Below are 25,179 nucleotides of genomic sequence, written 5' to 3' on the forward strand. Positions count from 1 at the left end.
ACTTCAGCTTATTCCACATTTAACTAGGATCCATTTTGTTCAAGACCCACAGCCCTTAATCTGCCCTCAAGCATGAAGTCAGAAGACAAAGGCTCAGTGGTTGTTATTGGCTGGGACTAGCATTCTGACAAGTCTACATATGTAGATCAGTAACATGTCAGCCAGTTGCCAAAGTCCTGATTCTGCTTTCCTTGCATTATTGCTTCTGAATTTCCTTTGCCAACAGTTCTGGCAAAACCTGGCATTTTTTTTTTTCCTGACTAATGAAAGCACCATGCTTTTTCCAGACAAGTGGAAGATCCCACCCTATTCTGCACCCAGCCAAAGTTCCTGTTCCTGTGGGGGCTAGAATTGAATCATGCACTGAATTCCCAGGGGAGCTTTGGTCTCTGAATGAGGTGTTGTGTAAGGTTCTAATTAGTATTAACAGCAGTACTGGGCTTCTTTAGTTAAGGTACTGGGACACTGTAGTACCTTAACCAAAGGAGATAGTTTGGGTTGGTGCAAAAACCACTGGTTAAAGAGATCAGAAGGCCAGGGTTTATATTCAGCAGATGTTCAGCAAATGCCCACTGTGAGCAGGACCTGGGCCAGGCACCACAGATGTGAGGGCAGCAAGCTTGTGGAGGAGCTCACAGTTTGCTGGGAGAAAAACAGGTAAACATAGAACCCTCAACAGCCACATGGCCTTTTTGAGATTGGGAAGCGGCAGTAACAACCTAGGCTCTACATCTTCCTGCTTTGGTGAGCGTGGACGAGTTGCCTCACCTTCGTGAACCTTAGTTTCCAGATCAGGAAAGGATCCATTGTGTTCTTTGGTTTTATGCATATTTTTTCTCTGTATCATGTCTTTATGTCTCATCATCACTGTCCCCTGAGAGGCATGTAGGGTGGATAATTACAGTAGTTCTAACAGTACAACAATAATGACAAGAATACACACCTGTCATTGAGTCCTGGTACTCTGGGTCAAGTCATGTGCCAAGCATTTTACATTCATTATCTGCTGCAATCCTGACACCAGTCATGCCAGACAGATGTTATTATCTCAGTTTTATACTTGAGGAAACTGAGGCTCATAAAAGTTCAGTGACATACCCACAATCATAGTTACTGGAAGAGCCATGATTAAAACCTAGGACTGTTTTGATTTTGTACTATATCCTCATCTCATATTGTGTTATTATGATCTCCATTGTCCACATAAAAATCAGGGAGTAATCAGATAATTGACTTCTAGTCACCCAGCCATTAAGCAGCAGAGATAGTATTCTAACAGAGCTTCTTAGACTTTAATGTGCATTATTTGCACATCTTGTTAAAATTTCTGATTCACTGGGTCTGGGGCAAGGCTGTGGATCCCCCCTTTCTAACAAGCTTCCAGGAGATGGCTGATGCTACTGGTCCTCAGAGCACACTTTGAGAAGTAAGGGTCCAGAACACATTGTTTTCTGGCCTCTAGTTAGGATTTTCTACTCTCTCAACTGTCACACTACTGCCATGTGAAAGCATCTCAAAGCATGTTTCAACTATATAGTAAGGCATGCATTATAATTGACATGAACGTTAACATGAATCAGCTAGAACTTTCTCTGCAGGTAATAGAAAACTTGTTTCAATTAAGCATATTGACTGAAGTAAAATAAAAAAGAATTTATTGGCTCACAGAAATGCAAAGTCCAGGAGTAGCCCTGGCTGCAGGATGGCTGGATTCAGAGCCCAAAGGATATCATTAGAACTTGGCTTGTCTCCACTCTGCTTCTGTTTGCTTGGCGTTAGTTTTGGGGTCTCCTTGGGGTGGCCCCTGGCAGCCTCGGGCCCTCTCCTCTAGGTGGCGTAATGGCTTCATCGACTTAAGCAGCACTGGTTCCTTTAGCCTCTTTTCTTCAAGAAGAGAGAGCCAGAGTTTTCCCCAAGTATCTTCCTCAGAAGTTGCTGAGAGTCACTCTGACTGGGCTAGCTTAGGACTCGTGTCCTTCCCTGAACCAATCTCTGTGGCCAGGGAGAGGCCCTGCTGTGATTGGCCAGGCCACGTCACTTGCGTCCAGGGAGCCAGGGTGGAGTAGAGAGAATGGCTGCTGGGGAGGTGGGCAAAGAAACCCTATATGTCTAAGTGTCTCTGGGCCAGAAGAACCACCACATGGGGCCCCATCAGGGCCTGAGAGGTGAGGGTAAATTTTGGTTGGTTTATCTCCTCCAAATTTACCTTTTGCTAACCAGGCAAAGTGCAGGGAAATTAAGAGATTTTGAAGTATTTCTCATCTCTTCTCTGGAATATTTCCTCATGCTGGTAATCTTGTCTCCCTGTATACCCTTTGTGGCAGAGGTTCTATTCTTCAGGGCATTTAGGACAGAATATTTTACATAATAGGTGTCCAACAAATGTGTGGAATGAATGAGGAAGAGAAATTCTGAAGGAATAATGAAATGTGAGTATTTTTCTTCCTGCAGATCTGGACAAGAAGATTGAACTATTTTCTGGGTTGTTCTATAGAGACTCCTCCAGAATCATAGCATATTACATGAAAAAGGAAACTTGGAATAATTTAAACCCATGTCTCCTAGTCACCATGTCAGAGAATTGTCAGCAGAGTGTTCAGGACCTCTTGCCCAGGGATTCCCCTTCAGTAGATTCAGGGTGGGATTGAGGCTCCCAGGCAATTTTGGGACAGGGGGCCGGTTTCAGAGCCATTGGTCCTGTCGGCCTCCTAGCTACAGAGAGGGTCTCTGGTGCTCGGAAGCACTCTTGTGAATGATCCATGATCCTCTTGGGAAGATTAAATCAACAAATGATGATTGAGGGTCTTTTCCATGTAAGACATGGTGCCAAAAGTGATGATGACTATGGGACATGGTCCTCATTTGGGGAGAGTTTCCTATCTAACCGGAGAAACAAGCTATTCTTGTACAAAATTATACAAGATTTGAGCATAAGTGTGTAAGTACGGGAGTTCCTGGAAGTTCAGTGGCAAAAGGCAGTGTGGCTTCGTTGTAAAGAAGGGGAAGATTACTGAGTTGGGCCTTAAAGGTTGAGTTGGGGTTAGCCGAACAGAGGGGGAGCTTCCCGGCAGAAGGACCCAGGTGAGAAGAGATGCAGAGCCTGGAAAACACAGAAATGTCAAAACCAATGGGGGCTGCTGTGACAGATGCTCATTGGGCTCTGATGAGTTCAGGGCTCTCTGGAAGGTTTCAGCATCTCCCAGACTCTTGAGGCATGTGAAACCCGTTGCTGAAGGGTCAGAGGGCATGAAACTGAGCAGCCCTTGTAGCTGGCCCAGCACTCCATGGCTTTTACTGGTGTAGCCTGCTATGCCCCGAGGCTCTTGGTGGATGCCAGATGGGCCTCATTATCTCACCTTTTAGGTTGGTTAAAGTGAGTCTCCCACAGACAAGCCCTGGCCCCAGGTGACCAGTGGGGGCAGAGCTGGGGCTCTTCTTCCTGGTTGAGATCCTCAAATCTCAGCACCTCCTTCTGAGTACTCCCGGGGACTGCATGGGGCTTGGGCTCTCAACCTTGTCTTAATGCAGCGGGCTGTGTTCGCCATGGGCACTGTGGATAGCCCCCCGTGGGTTTGTTGAACTGCATCAGTGTCATCACACAATGGATGAGAAGATACTGTGTCTGGGGTTTGCTTCAAAATATTCTATGAGGTGGGGAAAGAAGGGAGATGAAATAAGATTGGTCAGAATTGTTGATGGTGGAAATGGGTTCATGGGGGGTTCAATACACCATTCTCTCTGCTTTTGTATGGTTGAAACATTCTACAATAAAGAGGTACCCAAACTATCTGGACCACTGAGCCCTACTACCGTTTAGCATTAGGTTCACATTTCTCATCCCCTGAAAAGGCACTTCTCCCCCTATGGTGGACTGGGCCATGAACACAACTCCTGGCTGCTTCCACTTGGCCTGTTTGCAAGGCCCTCTCTGGTCTGATGGTGATCTCTCCAACTTTGCCTAGAAACCTGGGAAAACCGTGGCTGCCATTATCCAGGACATCCATTCTCAGAGGGAGAGGGACATGTTCCGGGAAGCGGACAGGTGAGGCCCAGGGCAAATTCTGAACAGTTGGGACATTCTCCTATTTCTCATTCTTAGGGGTGTTTGAGTCACACTGTGCCCAGCCCTGTCTATCAGCCTTTCTTGTCCCTACCTTTCCATATGCCTAGTGGAAGACACCAGACTATTAAATAAATGAATAAATAGTCCCGAAGTGCTGCTCAGGTTAAACCTCAGAAAATCCAAGATGCTGGGCTCCCTCTCATCTGCTCTTCCTCTGTTGGAAATAATAGGGAAGAGGAGGTCTGTTGATATGGTCCTTTGGGGCAAGTATACACTCTGCTACAACAGCCTGTGAACGGGAGTGGTATGTGTGTGTGTGTGTTCTATTCAGAGCCAGCTCTTCATTTTCCATGAGCTGAATATAAATTTGGAGGAAGAGGAATGCAGATGGCTCCTTCAAGAGTGTTTACTGGATAGTCACTTACTCTGAACATTGATTGCCTTCAGTTTTCAACTCATTTCTTCCAACTGAAATTGTGACTGTGCCAAGATGGGCTACAAATTTACCACTGTCACTGCCCTTCAAAGACAACCCCTGTGGAGAGCCAAGATGGAAAACAGCAGGAAGGGCACCTGCCCTGCACATTCTGTGGTTCTTACCTGGCGCTGCCACAGATGGCACTCTGACCCCATTGTAGAGGGCTGAGCCCAGACTGTTGGCCCAGTGATGGTCAAGGCAGCCTGGTTCTCGTGAGCCCTGGTGTCCCCTCAGTGAGGGGTGCATGATTTTCCTTCCAGAATATCAGGTATATGATTCAGCTGATTTCCTTAATAACCAGACAGCCTTCAGAGTGTATGTGTGTATGTATCTGTGGCAAACTAGTGTGTGTGTAGGGGCAGGGGCACTGGGAGGTTTTGCTCTGAATTGTAGGCAGATTGGGGTCCTTTTCGGGGTTTCAGTTTCCTTATCTGAAACACAAGCTCTAGGGTCTCTTCATCCCTAAAATGCCTTCCCCATTCTTTGGTTTTGGAACCTCTGAGCCTACCCTACCCATCTCACTCTCCAGGAATTAGCATCCTTCCACCATGCCCAGGATCTGAACAAATTGAATGAGAAATAAGAAAAATGGAGGCCAGGAGACTGACTTTGTTCCTATAGAAGCCAAGTGGAGGAGTGACTTCAGTCTTGTGCCCTCGAGGCTGGCAGATTGAGCCCTGGGGTTAGGCAGCCTTGCCCACCGGGCTGGACCAGGGCAGCCTCCCCCCTCCCCCCCAGGACAGGAGTCATCTGCTTCCGCAGCCTAGCTCACTCCCAAGAGGAAAAGAGACAGGGTTGGCCAAACCAGTACAGTTACTTATCCTAGTTCCCAGGAGCAGAATGAGTCAAGGGCGGAGAGTGGTCACACTGTGCTTCGGGAAAGGCCCCCTCCTGGGGCCCGGAGGGAGGGGGAGCTCTGTCCTGCCCACCGCTGTGCGGTCTGCAGAGCTGTGGTGCACAGTGTACAGCCCAACGGGGTTACGGGGCAGGGTGTCTCTGTGAGGGGCCGGGCATATCTGTGTGTGGGGGCTGGGGGTGCCGATCCTGAAACCCGTTCCTTGGCTCCCTCACAGATACGGCCCGGAAAGGCCGCGGTCCCGCAGTCCGGTGAGCCGGTCCCTCTCCCCGAGGTCCCACACCCCAAGCTTCACCTCCTGCAGCTCCTCGCACAGCCCTCCGGGGCCCTCCCGGGCCGACTGGGCCAACAGCCGCGACTCGTGGGAGCACTCTCCCTATGCCAGGAGGGAGGACGAGCGGGACCCAGGCCCCTGGAGGGAGAACGGGGAGGACAAGAGGGACAGGACAGACACGTGGGTGCACGACCGCAAACACCACCCCCGGCAACTGGACAAAGCCGAATTAGACGAGCGGCTGGAGGGAGGGAGGGGCCAGCGAGAAAAGCACCCGAGATCTGGGTCCCCCAACCAACTCCCCTCTGTGGGCTACAAAAGCCGAGAGGACAGCTACCACCGGAAGGAGCCCAGAGGCAAATCGGACAAGCATCCAAAGCAGCAGCAGGACGGCCCTGGCAAGTCCAGGAGGAAAGATGAGGCGAGGCTGCGGGAAAGCAGACGCCCCCACCCCGACGACTCAGGCAGGGAGGATGGGCCGGAGCCGAAGGTCATGAGGGCCCCTGAGAGCTCAAAGGCCAAGCAGAGTGAGAAAAACAGAACCCAGAGACCTGACAGAGACCAAGAAGGCGCTGATGACAGAAAAGACAGCAGAACGACAGAGAATGAGGTAAGGAAGTGGCGTCCTCCCCACGTGAGGAAGGGCAGGTCCCAGAGGAGGATAATGTTGACATAATGAGCGTGAACATTTATCGGAGGAGTGGAACACTTACTGAATGTTTACTCTGTGTGGGGCACTGTGCTAAGCACTTTACCTCAGTTGGTCATTTAATCCTCCCAGCAACCCTATGAAGTAATCATAGTAGGAAGACTGTTTTTGCTACAGGTAGGAAGCTGAGGCACAGAGAGCTTAAGTTAGTTGCCCAGGGACACACAGTCAGGAAATAGCAGAGCCAAAGTTACACCGAGGTGAACTGGCTCTGAATCCCACAGCACCCTGCTGCCTTTAGTAGAAGTCAGGCAGGCACATGATACAAAAGCCCTCTGTGGTCCTGTTTGTCCAGGGCGCAGTGGCCCTGAGGTGTTTGCACCCACAGACTCTGCCAAGTGAGATTAGATCTTTGGTTGGTTCTGCCAAAAGCATCTACCAATCCTGGGGCTTCGATGAGAGGCTTAAAGGAGAAGAAGCCGCCACCCACTGAATTATGCTGGGTGCTCAGGGCTTGATTGCTTCTCTAGACACGTTGACAGTGTTTTACTTCCACTGTAATAAAATGCTTGGCAGTTGACAGGCACCTTTCATCCAAGCGTCTCAAAGGGCTTATAGCCTGCTGCATGACATCAGTTCATGCAGTGGGTCACGAGGACTCTGGGTACGAGATGTATATTCTGACTTGGCTTACACATCCTTCATGCCAGAATGGCCTACATTTAAGTAGGAGTGGGATGGCAGAGGTTGGGAGGTCTACATAAAGAACCCAACTTTAAAAACTCCTGTGTGGCCATCTTCTAGTCTGACCCAGGAGTTGGTGACAATGAAATGACCAAATCCAGATAAGGAGCCCAATTGTCAATTCCATGAACACCGACGAGTCACACTGGTCACTCTGCATTCACTCCCTGCATGTACTGGTAGAGTTCTGCTTTGCCAGCTAGTATGCTAGACGCAGGGGGTCTAAAGGTGAGTAGGAGCTAGTCCGTGTTATGGTGGAGACCAAGGTCTAATGTGGAAGCGGACCTACAGAAGTGATTTGCACCCACTAGGGCCCCTGCTGGAATAGAGCAGAGGATGAGCTGCTCTGAGGCCGTTAACTCTGTATGGGGAGAGCTTGGCTGCATAGAGGAGGTGACATCTGAGCTGGGCATTAAGAGCAATTTGGGAAACAGCAAGGGCAAAGGTGAGAAAGGAAGATGGTTTTGAAGACCCTGGAGATACTCAGTGTGGCCGCATCTTCAGGGCATGTTACAGGATAATGTTTTTAAAAATAAAATCATGGCACTTGTGCAAACATAAAACGAATGTTTTTTATGTGCAAACAACGATGTTATTTAACTCATTAACTAATCAGGGAATCAGTAAGATGTACAAGCTTGTTTAAAGGAGAGTCCAAAGAGCAGGCAACCTATAGAGGCAGTTAGGAATGCTGAAATGAATTTGCTAATAGATGTAAAACTGGCCTTCTCAACAGGGAACTGGGAATTAGTTGCAACTCCACCAGATAAAATTCCTTCACATCTCTGCAGAATTATTTGCACTACTATTAGTTTTCTACAATTCAGAGTTGTAAAATAGCTCAGTTCAAGAAAATAAAAGGTGTAGACTCATAGAATCTGACACCCTGGAGGATGTGCTAGGCAACTGCCACGCATTCCATCAAAAGGACATCCAGTAGTTGTTTTGCCCATCTCAAAGTATGCCACAATTTATCCTGACTGGCATAGCAGGGGGATGCTCAGGAGGTGAGGTTAAGGAAGTGCGTGGGGTGGGTAATGAAGGACTTCGTGTGACTTGCTGAGGACTTGAACTGCATGACCAGGACCCATGCTCCAGAGGATGTGTTCAAGAAGAGTATGCTTGGAGGTGTCCAAGGGTCAGTGATGGGTCAGCACCTTGAGAAGAGGCACAGAATGGCAGAGAGCAAGAACTGGCAAGGGCTCAAGCCTGGACATCATACACATACCACCAGCCAGGAACCCTCTGCCCCATGGCGCAGGGGTGGAGCTACCCCTTGGCACTGGCTGCCCACACTTGTGAAACTCTTCTTTGGTGACTTTGTTTTTCCTATTGTTTTACCTGCCCTGCTTTCTTCAGTTTACACAGCATTCCCTGCTGAAGGTAATATACATGATGGGTCATCTCAAGAGCCTCATTGCAAAAAAAAAGATTCTCAGGAAGCCTCATGGGTTTCCCCCGATCCCCTAGTGGGCTCTGCTTCTGATAGCCCCTGGAGTGGGGTTAGCAGGACTTATTGTGTCCCCATCTGAGGGTTTGGAGCCAGGCAGCCTCACTCCACTTGGTGATTCCACCAAACAACAGAACAAAGAGTTTTCCTCCCTGTATCATAAATTCTGTATCACAATCAGGCTGTGACTGAACTTGGGAAATGAAGGCAGCTGGGCTGAGGACAGTGTCCTGGCCTGTTTCTAGTATACCAGACACCTCCTACCACAGGGCCTTTGCACTTGTTCCCCTGCTTAGGAGCCCCTCCTCGGGAAGTCCGCATGGCCCCCTCCTCACTTCCTTTGTGTTTACTCACTGTCACTGCTCCACAAATTTATTCCTGGCCACTGTATAAAATTGCAGTGTCCCACCCCCTTCTTTTCCTTCCCTGCTTCATTTTCTTGTTAGCACCATCTGCTTCTAACCTACCCCCTAACTTCTTTATTTACTTTATTTAGTGTCTAAACCCCCTGCCTCCCAGTATAACCTCCACGAGGGCAGAATTTTTGTCTGCTGCTTACTGCAATGTTCCCAGCCCCTAGATTAGGGTTTGGCAGAGAGTGGGTATTCATTAAATATTTGTTGAAGGAAAGAATGACTGAGCCCAGACTCTGGAAACATAGGCCTGGCTTCTGAGAGCTGGGTTACACCCTGTTTTCTCTGCCTCAATTTTCTTGTTTGTGAAATGGATGTGATCACAAGGCCGTGGTAGGACTTTAACAAGCTCACGCTCACTAGTAACCCTCAGCTCTCTGGAGAAAGTGCCTGTGCTGGAGAAGCCAGTGTGCATGCTGCTCAGTGTTAGTGAGGGCCACGTCTATACAGGAGTCCCAGCGCTGACCACGAGACCACAGGAAGAAGGAAAGAAAGCAAGAAAGCAAGTCACTGAACAGGGAGGACATGGAAAACAGCACCGTCTGCCTTCCTGGAAGGGGTATCAAAGTTACAGACCTAGATGTCTAGAGAAGGGAAGCCAGGCAGGCGACACAGACCAGACAGTGTGAGTGAAGAGACCGTGTCAGACTGTAGAGGAGGTATCTGTCTCTTGGCGGCATCCAGCCACTGCTCAAGTCCATTCTACAGCTGCCACTCAGGAACACGTGTCCTGTGCTGTCAGCTGTCCTGTTTCTTAGAGCAAGACCAAAGTCCAGATATCTAATGACATTTCCCGTGTTTTTGAAACTATGTAGACCAAAGTGTACCTGTGGGCCTGATGGAGCCCAGGGGTCCCCAGAACGCAGCCCCAGTATAAACAATCCATAGGAGGCAGAAATAGAAAAACCACTTATGCTCAGATCAGAGCCCAGATGGCAACCCAACATGCCAGGTGGCAGATTTATTCATTCCACGCCCTTCCCCTGAGCTCTATTCTCTATTGACTAATATATCCATGGAGCCCCGAGCACTGGGGCTACAGTTGTGAGTGAAAGCTTAAACGACTCCTGGTCTCACAGAGCTGGTGGTCTGATGGGAAGACATACTAATCAACTAATTCCCCAGATGAGTAGAAGAGTGTGAGTGTTAAGTGCTAAGGAGATGGAGGTATACAGCTGTTGGTGCCTGTAATGAATCAGAGGCTTCCCTGGGTTAGGACAGAACTGTTGAGATTTGAAGGAATAGAAGCTATTTGCGAGTGAAAAAGAAAGAGGGCAGAGAGAACACCATGTGCAAAGGCTCTGGGGCTAGAGGCCAGTGTTGCCGGAACAGAGAAAGCCTGGGTTAGAGTGATGGGAGGTGACACTGATTTGTCAACAGGGCCACATCATGCTGCAGGGCCTTATAAGCAGGTTAAGGAGTTTTGTCTTTGTTCTAAGTACAAGGCGAAGCAAATGAAATGTTTAAGCAAAAAGGTACAGTGAGGATATGATAGTTTTTGCATTTTGGTGATCATTATTGATTGCCTAGGGGAGCACAGACTTGGGAGGAGGCCACAGGGCTGAAGAGAGACCAGTTAGGAGGTGGGTTCACAGTAGCTCCAGCCCTATGGTGGCAGAGCCCTGCTGGAAATAGTTGGGACATAATATCTTGATCCGTGAGCTTGGGTGGGCAGCTGGGTGCATTGGCTGCATTTGTCTCTTCCTTTTCAGCAGCTGCTGTAACCTGGAAGTGATTCCAGGGCAGAGGGAGCACTGGAAGGCACATCCTTTCCCCAGTGGGGTGGGAGAGCAGGGGTTGGCCTGTGGGGGGCTTCTGGCCAGGCCAGGGTGTCCCTGCCTCTTCCAACTTGAACTGGAGGGGGTCTCTTCACTGTGTTGACCTAGGAGTATGGCTGCAGGAACTGCTTGGGAAGGGTAAGGATTGTTTCCTCTGGTAAGGGAGGGCCAGGGATAATCTATTCAGGAAGATAAAAGGAAAGGAAAGCAGTCCCCTGTTAGTAGAAGCTGTGGGTTCTGGCAGCTAAAAAGGCATTTGGAGCAGCTTTGCACTCCGGTCGGGTCAGAAGACCAGAGCAGAACTTCCGGTGGAATCTTCCGTGTCAGACACTGAAAGAGTGAGGACTTGAGGATGTGAACTGTCTTTTCTTGTCTGGTAATAACTGGTTAAGCCAGTCAGCCCTGAGCTCTGCCCCAGCTGGCACCTTGTCAGCCCATGAGGGGTGTGTTGGTCATAAAAAACCAGAACTAGAGTCAGTCATTTACTTTGAACCAACCTCAACCAAAAATGTCAAGAAAATGCCCCTGAGGAAACCCGGGAATAGTCATTGATTTGGTGGCCAGAATTTAAGTCATGGGAGAATATCCTCCAAAAACTTCTAAAGCAGGTTGGTGACCTTCCTCTACAGTATGCCAGCCAGTAAGCATTTTAGGCTCCGTGGGCTGAGAGGCAAAACTGAGGATATTAGGTAGGTCCTTAACCAACCATTTAAAAATGCAAGTCTTTAAAAATGTGAAAAGCATTGTTAGTGCACAGATTGTATGGAAAGAGGTAATGGCTCGCATTTGGCTTGAGGACAGAGCATAGGTTGCTGACAGAGCAAATGACAGGCTGGTCAGAGAGCCTACTGCTCCAACCAAAGAGTTATTTTCAGTCGTTCAGTTTCCCAGACACGAGCACTGTCACAAGAGACTTCCTTTGAGGGAGGGAACGGGAGGAGAATGAAGGGAAGGGATTGCCAGTTTGGACTGAGAGGGCAAATGAGGGGTCAGAGGGGCACAGGTGGCGTGACAGCCACCTTCCTACCTGCCAAGTGGCCTGGATGGGACTTTTTTTGGCCAAGGCAGGAGATGTGTCACCACCATGGTCTTTAACACTGGGTCAGTTCACCCTCAGGCCCGTTACTCACCCTCATCAGCTACAGGTTTTACAGCTGCAAAAAGCACCCAGTCTGCCAGGGATTTCTGCCTTCTCAAAGACATTCAGACCAGCTGTTAAGATATTTCTGTGCCTCCATTGTCTGTGTGACCTTGAGCAAGTTACTTAACCTCTCTGAGCTTCAGTTTCCTCATCTGTAAAGTGAAGATGATAACAACACCTGCCTCCAGGATTTGGGGAGGGAAAAGGAAATGGCACACGTGGAACACCCCTGGTACTGGGGCTGCACTCTGTGCTATGCTACTTCTCCTGGTGCTCCCTCTTCGTTGTGCCACTGCTCACACTGATTTGGTTTGTTCTGCTCTCCTTTGCTAAGGCTGGAAAAGAGGAACAGCGGGGCCTGGAAGAAAGTCCCCCATCAACCCTCAAGTGGGAGAAAGAAACAGAGTCCTTGGATGCGGAAAACACAAGGACAAAGAAGGTAAAGTTTGTCCCTCTTGCCGGCGGTGTGACCACATGTGTGTGACTGCCTTTGGGCACCAAGTCACAGAGGTCCCCGGCCTGGCCGTAATGCCCTGCTCTCTGCCTGGGCTGTGTCTGAGGGCCCACCAGTGGTTCCAAGAATGAAGCGACCACTTTTTGAAAAAATGACTTTGCTTGTGATCTTTGCACAGTATTTATTGAGGAGCTCTTTACCAAATGCCTGGGCCCTGTCTCAGCCTCCAGCAACTTGGCTGTGCTCATAGGAGAAAACATGCGTCCCCAAAAGACTCAGGCTTTAGAACCAGGATCCCAAAAATAGGCAGGTCCCTAGGGAGGATTTGGCGAGTGTTAATGGGGAAGTTGGATATTCAAACTGGGGCCCTGACCTCAGCAGGCCCAGACCCTAGAATTAACAAAACATCTACTGTGCTTGTAAAGATTATTTGACTTAACTAAAATGAAAAAGCCAGTTATACTGTTGGAGCCGACACAGCGAAAAGAAATGTTTTTGGAACATGGCCAGCTTTGTGCCTTTCCTGTCAGGGAGAGATGGGCATTGCTGGCAGGGAAGCTGGACTGCTCGGTCCATGGGCTGCTGGAGATGGCAGGGGAAGGTTTCAGAAGGGATGAGGTATAAGCCATGGCTATGGAAGTTGCACCCTTGCTGAGAAAATGCTTGGGGGAATTTTGCTGCAGTTACATTTAACCTTACATGCAAGAAAATAGCTCAGGCAAATTGAATTATAACTTAATCATTCATGCATTAAAAAACTATTTATTGAGTAACTATTATCTACCAAGGTTTGAAATTCTTTGTGACACTGCAACCGTGGTAGATTAATCATTAAGGGCTTATTCCAAATCCTGCGCTCTTTTGAGTGTCCTCCTGGGAATGAATCAGTGATGTGGGACTTGAATGATTTACAGCTCTCAATTACCCAGTAAATGTTCCCAGGAACAAGTAAGAAGTTTCAGGATCTTTCTGGTTTGAGGGGTCCTGAGGTCAAAGTTTGTACCCTCTGACTGAATACTGAGACCGCTCCTCAGCCACTTTCTGACCTCCATTCTGCATTTTGTTCAGGAGCAAGATTGGGAGAGTGGAAGTGAAGCAGAGGGGGAGAGCTGGTACCCCACGAACATGGAGGAGCTGGTTACCGTGGACGAGGTGGGAGAGGAGGAGGATTTTATCATGGAACCCGACATCCCAGAGCTGGAAGAAATAGTGTCCATTGACCAGAAGGACAAAGTCTGTCCAGAAATCTGTCCCTGTGTGACGACCACCTTAGACCTGGACTTAGCCAAGGATTTCACCAGGGAGGGAGTCAAGCCCGTAAGTACTGGGGCGACAGAAATCAGCCCTGGGTCACCCAAGGAACTGCCTTCTGCTCCCACAAGCTGTCTCAGTGACATGGACATGGAAATACCTGGCCTAAATCTGGATGCTGAGCAGAAGCCAGCTGAAAGCGAGACAGGCCTCTCACTGGAGGGGTCAGATTGCTACGAGAAGCAGGCAAAGGGAGCAGAGAACTCAGATGTTCGTCTGGCCCCTGCACCCCAGCAAATGTCTTCTCCCAAGCCAGCAGAGGAGAGGGCCCAGCAGCCCAGCCCATTTCTTGATGACTGCAAGGTCAGGGGGATTCCTGAAGACGGGGCTTGTGAAGGCAGTCCCCTGGAGGGGAAAGTCAGCTCCCCCACTGAAACCCACCTCCAAAGCCAAGGAGTGTCAACCCAGGGTAACTACCTCCCTTTTTCTTGTGCGCGGTGGGTTGATTGGACCACAGATCACCTAGAGAAGAGCATGGGCGTGTGCAGGCTGGACAGACCTGAGTAAGGTTTCAACCAGTGTTAAAGCTGGTGCAGAAAGCAAGCTTCTAAATGCCTGGTTAAACTGTTAAAAGTTTTCAGGCAAATGGCGTAAAGGAAACCAGATAGAAGGCCACATGTTTTCTGAGAAGCAAACTCAGATAGGACAGACAGACTTATCTGGATATATGAGAACCCAGATGGACTCTGACAACTAAAATAGCCAAAAGTTTTGAGTTATCAGCCAAAGGAGCTTCGGTTCCTCAGGATCAGCAAGCAGCCTCTCACGCCTGCAGGACAGCGGACCACCCAGGCTGTTATTTCTGTGGGGCCGGAGTGAGCGGCGGGATGTGGGGGGCTGTGAAAGGAGCGGGCAGAGGGAGGAACAAGGGGTTCCCTGTGGGGCACGGCCTGCTCCCCTTCTTACTACCACAGACCCACTTTTCTCCAGGATCTGACCTGTCCCTGGATCTCTTCCACCTCTATTGGAGGTGATGTTGTGTCTGTGCCCAGCACTGTGACATCATGACAGAGTTTAAAATAGACTAAGCCCTGTCTTCTCTGCCAAGTGGAAACTACGGGGTTTGGGGTGGTGGTAGCCCTCAATGTTCTGTCAGTAAAAATGACTAGAAATTCATTTCCCAGGAAGCCTTCTGCATTCCACAGGTTGAAGAATGGGGGACAAGAGCCAGGAGCTAAAACCATAGAAGAAAGGCTTAAAAATAAACATTCATTCAGCCCTCTGTGGCTGGCATAAGCTTGAAGGTGAGCCCGAGGCTTGGGCTTTCCTCCATGTCAAGCTGACCTGAGCCGTTTTTCACCTGAGAGGATCCGGGTCTCCATGGAAACTCTGCCTTGAGCTGCCTTCCTGTTGCTAGAGAAACACTCAGGCCTGGGCGTTTCTAGAGAAGGCAAGAATAAAGGAGGAGTCGAACGTCCGCTTTGCCCTGATTGAACCCCTTTTATTTTGCAGTATAGGTCTCAGCACGCACTGGTGGTAATGGCTTACTAGCTAACCCAGTGTTTGGAGTTCATATTTAATAACACTAACTCCACAAGTTTGGGGCGACAATGGCTTTGTGCCATTTTCTGCCAGCCTCAGTGCTCCTGTGGACATCAGCACATTTCTTGCCCTTCACTAATTCTGCAGGCAGAATGGAGTGCTTTCTGCATTGGGGGGGCATGGAGGTAAATTGTCCCAGCCAAAGGCATCAGCAGCCCATCCCCCCAGACCCAAGGCAAAGATGTGCCAAGTTTTCATGTGTGTGGCATTCTTCTGGCAGTGAAAAAAACTCTTTAATTATAGCACTCTGTTTCTAATTAGCAGTCCTCGCCCTAGCTTCATGTCGTTAAGCAGTCCAAGGGCCCATTCCACACAGTGGAAGGCTAGAATTGTAGAGATTCTTAGAGGTGTTCTGTATTTCATTAGTTCTTTGCCTTGTCTCATGTTTTGCAGAAGACTCCAAGTACACGGAAATGAAATCTCTGGACATGAGGTCACCAGAATACACTGAAGTGGAGCTGAAACAGCCTCTTCCTTTGCCTTCCTGGGAGCCAGAGGATGTGTTCAGTGAACTGAGCATTCCTCTAGGTAGGTGAAATGCACAGTCTCCCCTGAGAATTCAGCTCCAGGAAAGGATAGTTCCCTAGTGACATCTAATAGCTTCACAGGGCTTTTTGTCATTTTGTGGTCATTGTTTTTAATATCTGATACAATAACCTAGATTTGTAAGGTGCTACCTTAAAGTTTCTTGGAATTTCAGCCACCCAGGATAGACCAGATTCCTTAGGGGGCTGGGCCTGAACAGCTCTGCCCTGGGAACCTGAGCAAAGAGAGGCTTGTTTTCACTGTTCTGGCATACTCTGGTCCTGACCACACAGCCCTTATGTGGGCAGGGATACAGAGGTCCAGTGGCCACCACAAGGTCAGCAGAAATGAACCTCTTCTGCTACTGTCTTCCCAGCCCTCCTTGCCCCAGCCCTTCCCAAAATGAGGCTGTATTTTTATTCTTTGAGGGACCAGCTTCTCTGAGGCAATGATGCTGACCAGTGTTTAGGGCAAACCCTATATGGTTGATAGAGGGAGCACTGAGCAGAGAGAGACCCGGGCCCTGTGCGTCCCATTCCACTTATTGGGTTACTGTATGACTCCAGGCAAGTCATACCTAAGAATGCATTTTTTGCTTTTTTTCTAGTCACTACAACTCCATTATTAACAAATCAATTAAAAAGTGAGAGAAAATAAAAAGATGTGAAAATACTTTTCTTGGAGGTCTTGGGAGTGGGTGGTACTGTCAGAACTCACCTGGCCTTGAAGGCAACCCAGGCAGGGGCAGAGGGGAGATCAGGACACACCCAGGGCAGCTGGCCTGGGTGCCCTGACGGGGGCTGGCTCTGGCCTCAGGCAGGGAAGGTGCAAAAGTGAAGGCTTCACAGGGGGTGCTGGCTTGGGGGGCTCCTGCGCCTTGACTTCTTCACCTGTGATGTGGAATTGGACCAGATCACTGGCTTTTCAATAGCAGAAGTGTTGGTGGGAGAGTTTAATAATAGAGTCACCTAGATTCTCAGAGAGGAGAGTCAATTTGAGTCTCAGGGTAGAGAGTGAAGGTACTTTAAGAAATTTCCCTGGGAGCTGGACACCTGCACAAACCCAGAGACTCCCACTCCAGCCACGTCATCTCTGAGTCTTTGCCTGGACTCTGAAAGCAGTGAGACAAAGGAGTGGTAGCAGCCACTCGGGGAGAAAGCTTGGGGTAGTGTTTGGAAAGTATCACAAGAAACCCGAGAAGCATGGGTAATGTGCTGATCAGTGACCACAGGTCTGTTCACTCAGGGAGGGCTGATCAGTATGGTGGCTCACCCTTTCCATCAAGTTTCTCTTTTTCTTTTCATTTCCTTTTAAATGTGTCTTATTGTGTCTGTCCTGCAAGGGTGTCATTTTTATAGAGTAAGATTTGAAGAGCAAACTTCCTTTTTTTAAGGAATAAGTTTGCTACATAACATTGAGCATGCCCCAGGCCAAAAACGGGGGAAAAAAATGGGGGCGGGGGTGAAATACTGACCTTAGAATGAACTAAGATGACTGCATGAAGCCATGGGTGTTTTAACCCTAGAAAACAGTAGGAAAGGCTGCCTTTCTGGAAACAGGTGCCAGGCGGTTCATGCATGCATCCTTCATGCATTCATTCTCGTAAGCACCCATGCAGAGCACTGTGTAAGCCTCTCTGGGGGAATCGAAAAATGTAGCACAAGTCTCTTGTCATCCAAGAACTTGGAATCTGTGTGACGCACACAAGCAAAAACTAAGAATAAGTTCTGCTACCTTTCAATTTGTGTTTTTTTACTGTTTTTCATTACAAAGTGTGTGAAAGATTATAACAAATGTAAACAATAAGAACCATACAAAGTAAATACTAGATGTTGTATCTCTTTCCTAACCCCCAGAGAGAGCCACTGTCCTATCCATGGATAGTTTTTCTTCCACAAAAATACACTTGATGTTCTGCAATTGGCTGTTTTAACTTAACAGGGGGTCTTAGAGGTCTCTTCACGTCAGTACACAGAGAATGCATTTTTCCCAACCACTGCAAAGATTCCATCTTAAAAGATAACACCATAAATTGCCGATCCATTTCTCCATTAGTGAATGTTTAGGGTGTTTTTAATTTTGTCCCATTATTAAAATGCCATAATAGTTAAACTTTTAGTTTTTCTCACTTACCACGCAGGCACTATTCCTAGTGCTTATCTCGTTTAGGGCTCTCAGAACACCTGTGAGGTACATCTTTTTTTTTTTTTTATCCCTGTATTACAGGTAAAAAAGATCTGAGATGCAGGGTTACAAAGCTAATGATCAGCAAAGACTGGAGTCAGGATTCACACCCCTGTGGTTTGACTCACGATCCATGCCACCTCTATGCTCTGCTGCCTTCCAGACATGCTGTTACCTTTATGTGCATGGCAGTGTTTCTTCAGGACAGTATCCTAGGCCAGGGATTGTGGAGTCATATATATGCATTTTAAATGTTCATAATTGCTACTAAATTGTACCCGAAAGAGATTATACGAGTCCTCACTGCCACCATGAGTGGGAGTTCTCATTCTCCACATCCCTGCCAACATTGGATGTTATCCGTTTTTAATCCTTACCAGTCTTTTAGGAGGGGAATGATATCTCATTCTGTGTTTTTTTTTTCAAACAGCTCCCTTGAGGTGCGATTGATGTTAATGAAATACACAAATTTAAAGGGTACAATTTGATCAGTTTTGACATATTGTATACCTGTGAGACCATCACCACAAGCAAGATAGTGAACATATTCATCACCCCCCAGGTTTCCTGATACTCCTTTGTAACCCCTCCCTCCACACACCTTGATCCTTAGGTAACCACTCTTCTCCTTTCTGTCATGCAATATGAGTTTGAATTCTAGAACTTTATATAAAGGAAATCACATAGTATGTACTGTTTCTGCCTGGCTTCTTTCACTCAGCACAGTTGTTTTGAGATTGATCTGTATTGTTGGCTTCTGTTTAACATTGAGGAGCATTGTATTGTGGATATGAAGAGACCACATTTCATTTATTCATTCACCTGTTGATGCACATTTGGTTTCTTCTGGCTTGGGGCTATGACAAATTGTCCTTTTGTACTTGATTGCAGTCTTTGATTAGCTTTGAGACCCATTATCTCATTGATCTTGGCAGGAGAGGGTGAATATGGTACCATCTCCCATATATGAGAGGTAAGGAAACTGAAGCCCAGAGATTTACACAAGATCAAACAGCCAGTTCAGGTCAGAACTCAGGATTTCTAACCTGCCCTCCTGCTCCTCCAGTTCAGGACACACAGTATAGGAAAGGCAATTTTTGTGCAATGGTAAAGAGCACAGACTGTGGAATCTGACTCCATGGGTGCAAATCCCAGGTGGCTGGGGGACAAAGAGCAGCTTATTTAACCTCTGCTTGGCTTTCTTCATCTGTAAATCAGGGGGAGTAATAGAAGCTTAGAAGCTATTTTGAGGATTAAATGAGTGAATACTTGTAAGGTCTTAGCATCTTCTAGTAGGAGGTACATCAGGGCTGTCCATTGTTGTTATTGTTCATGAAATACTTATCAAGACCTACCACGTTCCCTCTCATTGGAGCTGCATCACCCTTCACCTTCCAGGGGCCATTGTGACTGCCCAGAGACTTCTAGGGAGGTGGGGGACAACCTATAGGTTTTGTCCCTGTGGAGAGCTGGGAAGCAAAGGGCTGTAGCTCAGGGACTCGGGTGGGGGTGGGCTTGGGGGTGGCGAAGGGCACTGCCCGTGTTTTAGGCCAGCTCTGGGTCACCCCAGCCAGCAGGAGCCTGCCAAGGCTTGCTTTTCTTACCAGAGCCAAAGGGCATTGCCTGCAAATTGCAAGCCTCCCCTCCACCCAGCCCAGGCTTTGCCAGGAGAACAGAGTTATAATTACCCATGCCAGGAGCTATTATTAGAAGGCAAATGCAGCTTTAATTATTGTACTTAATAGAGCCTGAGAAACGGGAGGGCCAAGTGGCTCCAGAGCTCACCGGGCTGTGCAGTTTTTTCTTGGTGCTCCTGCTTTGCTGGGCCCTCGCTTCCCAGAAGCGTCCTGAGGCAGTGTTGGCACTGTAGTGCCCCTGGCAGCTCCCAGTGACTCAGGGGTGAGTTATAGGCTGCTCCTTCCTCAGCGCTGTCTTTTGACCACCTGGTACTGCCCGGGCAGCTGCCAGGTGTCATGCAGGGACAGGGCAAGAGAGTTGTCACCAAACTGTGGAGCCTGGGTTCTCTGGGCAGTGCTGGTGGAAGGTTGGAGGGCGAGAAGGCCTCTATGGGGAAATGTTTGACCTGTGTCTGGAAATTAGTGTATTTTAAGCACCAGGCAAAATGATAGGTGCTTCCCCATAACACCATTTGTGTATGATTATCCCTATTTTACAGATGAGGAAACGAATCCCAGACAGGTTAAATAATGTGCCTGAGGTCACACAGTGTAAGTGACGAGCTAGGTCTATCTGACTCCAAACTCCATTTTCTCTCCACTGTATTGTGGCTTCAAACTTTTTTTTTTTTGGCTGTGGAAGCTGTTTTCAAGTGAAACCTCACCCAGAGCCTCAGACTGTGGCCACACTGCTTGTGTTGAAAGCAGCCACAGCTGCCAGTTTAGGCCCTGCGTGGCTTCTGAGACAGGCGTGCCCCTCCTGGGGGACCCAGGACAGAGGCTGGAGAGCCTCTAGGGGAACCTGGAGGATCCTGGGGAACTCCTCGGGGGTCTGCAGTGAAAACCCCATGGCTTCTCTCCTGGTACCACCCAAGTGGCTGGCGGGCAGGTCTGGGACAGGACAGGGAGTGGCCTTGATGATAGGCCTGCGCCTGCTCCCTGTGGCCTCCAGGGGGTACTGCCTTTATCTTGTCTCCTGTGGGCCTTTGCTCCCTGAACGCCAGCAGCAAGGGGGAGAGATTTTTGTAGGAACAGAGGACAGAGGCAGGCCTTGCTCAATAATGCTCCTCTGCCAGCTCCAGCCAGAGCCAGCGCCTGTGTGTGCGGTGGAGGGGCAAGCAGGCCACCCACAGGCGGGCCGGTTTCTGTCCCCTGGGGTGGGGGTGGGAGGAGGGGGAGGTGGGGAAGGACAGCAGCCTCCCTCCGGCCGCTGGGCCTGAGGGAGGCCCCTCGGTGCTGGGGATGGCTGTAGGCTGCTGAGGGACGGCTGTCAGCTGCAGTCAGCTACGTGGCAGTCAGAAAACGCTGAGGAGGCCGCCCTGGCCCCAAACCACAGAGGAGCAATCAGTCCAGGCAGGCGGTGGGCAGGCCTCCCAGGCTCCCTCCTCCTTCCAGGCCTGACTCTCCAACTGATAAGTGGTTTTTTTGAGATGAAAAATAAAATAAATACAATAAGTTGTAATTACAAGTCTAAGCTGCTTCTCTGTGACAGGGTCTCCCGAGCCCTTAGCTCTGTCTCAGGGGAGGCAGGGGAGGAGGAAGGGGAAGGAAGCCAGGCCTCGTGGTCACGCACCGGGCCTTGGTGGACACCTGGCCTGTGTCCCTCTCTGCAGGAGGCTGCTGTTCCGTGGTGTGATGCTTCAGCCCCCTCTCTCCCCCACCAACTACCCCCACCCCAGCAGGGAGGGGAAGCCAACCAGCTGGGCAGCAGCAAAGCCCAGCTGAAGGGTGTTTGTGTGCCCAGGGAGCAGCCCCAGTCTGGAAGCGGGATCTGGGCATCCCTGATGGCCAGCCGTGCTCCTTCATTCCCAGTGGGGCTTGCTTTTCACAGCCTGTGCGCCCTGCTCTTGTGCCAGAGCTTCACTATCAGGTGCCTGGGGAAACTGAGGCCCAGGAAGGGTTCAGCTGACTGTCCGCCGTTGCAGAGGTTCTTAGCATCTGGTTTGTACCCTCTCACACTGGGGCTCCTCCACTCTGCTCACTGTGTCTTCAAGAGGAGGACTGTGTCCCCCAAAACACCTGGTGGAGGCTGGAGCAGCCGCCATCCTTTCAAAGAGGAATCCTGGCCCTGGCACTGTTCTTCTCTGTCAGGCCACTGCTTTCTTTCCTCAGGATCAAAAGGCCCAGAATCCTGGGACTCACATTTAAAAAATCACTAATCAAATGTTATTAATTGACGGTTCAGATGTAAAGACTGGAGGATGATGGGAAAATGTTTATGATACACTATTACATGAAAAAGGGAGGAGACAGAATTGCTCTTAGGATATGATTCACACCCACTCCCCTCCTCCACCACCACCAAAAGCCTCTGCATACAAATAGTGTGGAGGAAATTTTTTCTGACTGGAATGACTGGGTGATTTTTCCTCACTTTTGCATATTGTAAAATTGTTCTTTAATGCACATATTTCTAACATTAAAAAAATGAGAGCATTCTTCCAGAATGCTGGCCACATCAGATGCAGAGAGGGATACAGTGTGGAGAAACAAAACCCAACAAGTGGGATGTGACAGAGCTCCTTCCTCCTCTTTCCCTGGAAGCAGGCTGATCAGGGGACAGCCTGTGCCAGTTCCCACAGGTAGTTGCGGGACATGTAAATGCCAAGCACTCGCCATGCCTGAGGGAGTACCTCCTTTACTTTCACAACCAACCGTGAATGAAGTCGGTGCTCTTCTCTTTGTGCCCACTTTGCACATGAGAAAACTGAGGCTTGGAGCAGCTAGCTAAGTAGCCAAAGTCAGCAGCATGTAAGGGATGAAGATCACTGCTCCCAGTTCCACCTGACAGCTGGCAGGACCACAGGGGCCGCCCTTCTCCCACCCCCCATCCTAATTGCCTACCTGTCCACCCCCCGTCCTTCTGCAGGGGTGGAGTTCGTGGTGCCCAGGACTGGGTTTTACTGCAAGCTGTGTGGGCTATTCTACACGAGTGAGGAGATGGCAAAGATAAGCCACTGTCGCAGTGCTGTCCACTACAGGAACTTGCAGGTAACCATCAGGAACTTCCTTGCCCAGCACCTGGGAGGGTTCCCCAGTCTTTGTTTCTATAAATTTTGATCTCTTTTCACCACATGGAAAATTTCTTTTCCCTCAGACCTGACTCCACCAGGCTGCTCCACATCGTGGCTGCCTCCCTTGTGCTCTCAGAATCTCAGGACATCTGTCTCCACTTTAGTACTTGAAAACATTTGGGCTGTTTTTTGTTTGTTTGTTCTTGTTTTTTGGTATCTGCTTCTCCCTCTAGACCGAGTAACTTGATTTAATGTTTATCTGGCCTGTGGTTAGGGCTGCTTTTCACAAAACCTGGATATTCCAGATGCAGATAATTCTCCCTTTCTGTTCCTCTGGGCAGTATCCTTGTTTGCTAGAATAAACACCACTATGTTCTATTTAAATGTTCATCCCTCCTGCAACTATTTATAACAGGCATACTATATGCCAAACACTGTTGTAGTCTCTAGGGATGCAATGACAAAAAAAAAAAAGAAGCAGACAAAAATCCCTTCCCTCATGGAGTTTCCATCCTAGTGTAGGAGACAAGCAATGAATAAAATAAGTGAGTTTTGTAGTATATGAATGGGTGACATATAAAAAATACTCTATAATATTTCATCCAATCTAAGATACCATCAGTTGTAAGATACGCTACTATTTTTTGATATCAACAAGAAAAAAAATGGCACAAATTAAATGGTGAGACTCCATCAACTGTAAAATACATTCCAGTTTCAGAGATGTTAATGTGTGGGAAAAACACATGTCTTAAAATCAATGAAATGTAGTAATATGTTCTATGATATACACCTAACTAATATACAACAAATTAGAATGTGGTTTTCATAATTAACTTCTGGTATAGGCTGGGGTTTAGTAACTTGATAGAAAACATGATATATCAGATAAGGGGAGAAGTATCTCAAGGCATCTCCTGTTTTTACTACAGGGAATCAGACAAAGTTTTTGACACATGTGACCTCAACTCCGAGTCTCTCATGGTGGCAGCATGCCCTAATTCCAAAGCAGGCATTACTGTCACTGTTAAGTTGTTGAAGAGTGACTAATCTAGTATTTCTGAACCAGAGATATAAGCCAGAATCACCTGGACAGTGTCTCAAAAGTGTGCATGCTAGGTTAGATACTCAGTAGAATTTGGGGAGACCCAGGAATACATAATCTGAGAATGTTCTCCAAATCATTCAAACATGCAGCCCTAGTTAAGAAACTCAGATATAAACCAACTCTCTTGTTTTATAGTTGAGGAAATTGAGGCTTGGAGAAGCTATGTGATGTGTCCAAGGTTATGCATATGGTAAGTTACCAGGCCCAGGAACAGAGTACCTGATTCTAAGTCACTTTCTTCTTAAAAACATCCAAGCTGATCTTGAAAACTGAGAGCTGTAGTGTGATGGTGAGGGTCACCATCTGCAAGGGACTGTCACTAGCTATTCCCAAGCTCAGGTCACTTAAGGCTCTTGATATCCTTCTAGAGAGCAGATGCTCAGTGACTGAGGAGGCCATGGGGCCAGGCCCCAGGCCCCAGCCTTTCCTGAGGAAGGGCAGTGAAGGCCTGACTTGACTAAAGCAAGGATTCAGACTGGGCCCCACAGAGCCAACTGAGGGCAGCCGTCTACCCTGAAGATATCATCATCCCTACCCAAAAAAGATGAAACCTATAGAATGGCAGGGCTGGACCAGGTCTTGGAGATCATCTGGTTCTGACCCAAACTTTGTTCTTCATACCAGTAGGCATCTTTTTAAAATTGCAGCTTCCTAATTAATATTGTCAAAATGGCCATCCTGCAATTTACAGATCAATGAATCCCTGTCAAAATACCAATGGCATTTTTCAATGAACTACAGCAAATAATCCTGAAATTCATACGGAACCACAAAAGACCATGAATAGCCAAAGCAATCTTGAGAAAGAAGAACAAAGCTGGGGGTATTACACTCCCTGACTTCAAGCTATGCTATGAAGCTACAGTAATCAAAACAGTATGGTACTGGCACAAGAACAGGCCCATAGATCAATGGGACAGAATCAAGAGGCCAGAAATAAAACAATGCATATATGGTCAATTAATATATGATAGAGGAGCTATAAATATACAATGGGGAAAACACAGTCTCTTCAATAAATGGTGTGGGAAAAACTGGACAGCTACATGCAAGAGAATGAAACTGGATCATTGTCTAACTCCATATACAAAAGTAAATTCAAAATGAATTAAAGCCCTAAATGTAAGATATGAAACCATAAAATTCTTAGAAGAAAACAGGCAAAAAGCTATTGAACATAATTATGAGCAATTTTTGGGGGGTCACATCTCCCCCAGGCAAGGGAAACAAAATAAAAAGTGAAAAAGTGGGACTACATCAAACTAAAAAGCTTCTGTACAGCAAAGGGCACTATCAACAGAACAAAAAGACAGCCTACAGTATGGGAGAATATATTCATAAATGATTTATCTGATAAGGGGTTAACACCCAAAATATACAAAGAACTCATATGACTCAACACCAAAAATACAAATAACTTAATAAAAAAATGGACAGGGGACCTGAACAGACATTTTTCCAAAGAAGAAATGCAAGTGGCCAATAGGCACATGAAAAGATGCTCCATATCGCTAATCAT

General features: G+C 48.0%; 1 protein-coding gene across 1 annotated transcript in view; it reads left to right on the forward strand.

Moving 5' to 3' along the window:
- RBM20 (RNA binding motif protein 20) overlaps positions 1-25,179 on the forward strand; it is a 177,334-nt gene that overhangs the window by 146,707 nt on the left and 5,448 nt on the right. The window contains exons 10-15 of the mRNA XM_057505391.1: positions 3,963-4,042; positions 5,615-6,281; positions 12,181-12,285; positions 13,369-14,020; positions 15,547-15,681; positions 22,408-22,529. Coding sequence (XP_057361374.1) covers positions 3,963-4,042; positions 5,615-6,281; positions 12,181-12,285; positions 13,369-14,020; positions 15,547-15,681; positions 22,408-22,529 — 1,761 coding nt within the window. The remainder of the gene's footprint in view (positions 1-3,962; positions 4,043-5,614; positions 6,282-12,180; positions 12,286-13,368; positions 14,021-15,546; positions 15,682-22,407; positions 22,530-25,179) is intronic.

Source organism: Manis pentadactyla, chromosome 8, assembly GCF_030020395.1.
Source record: "Manis pentadactyla isolate mManPen7 chromosome 8, mManPen7.hap1, whole genome shotgun sequence".
Taxonomy (NCBI): domain Eukaryota; kingdom Metazoa; phylum Chordata; class Mammalia; order Pholidota; family Manidae; genus Manis; species Manis pentadactyla.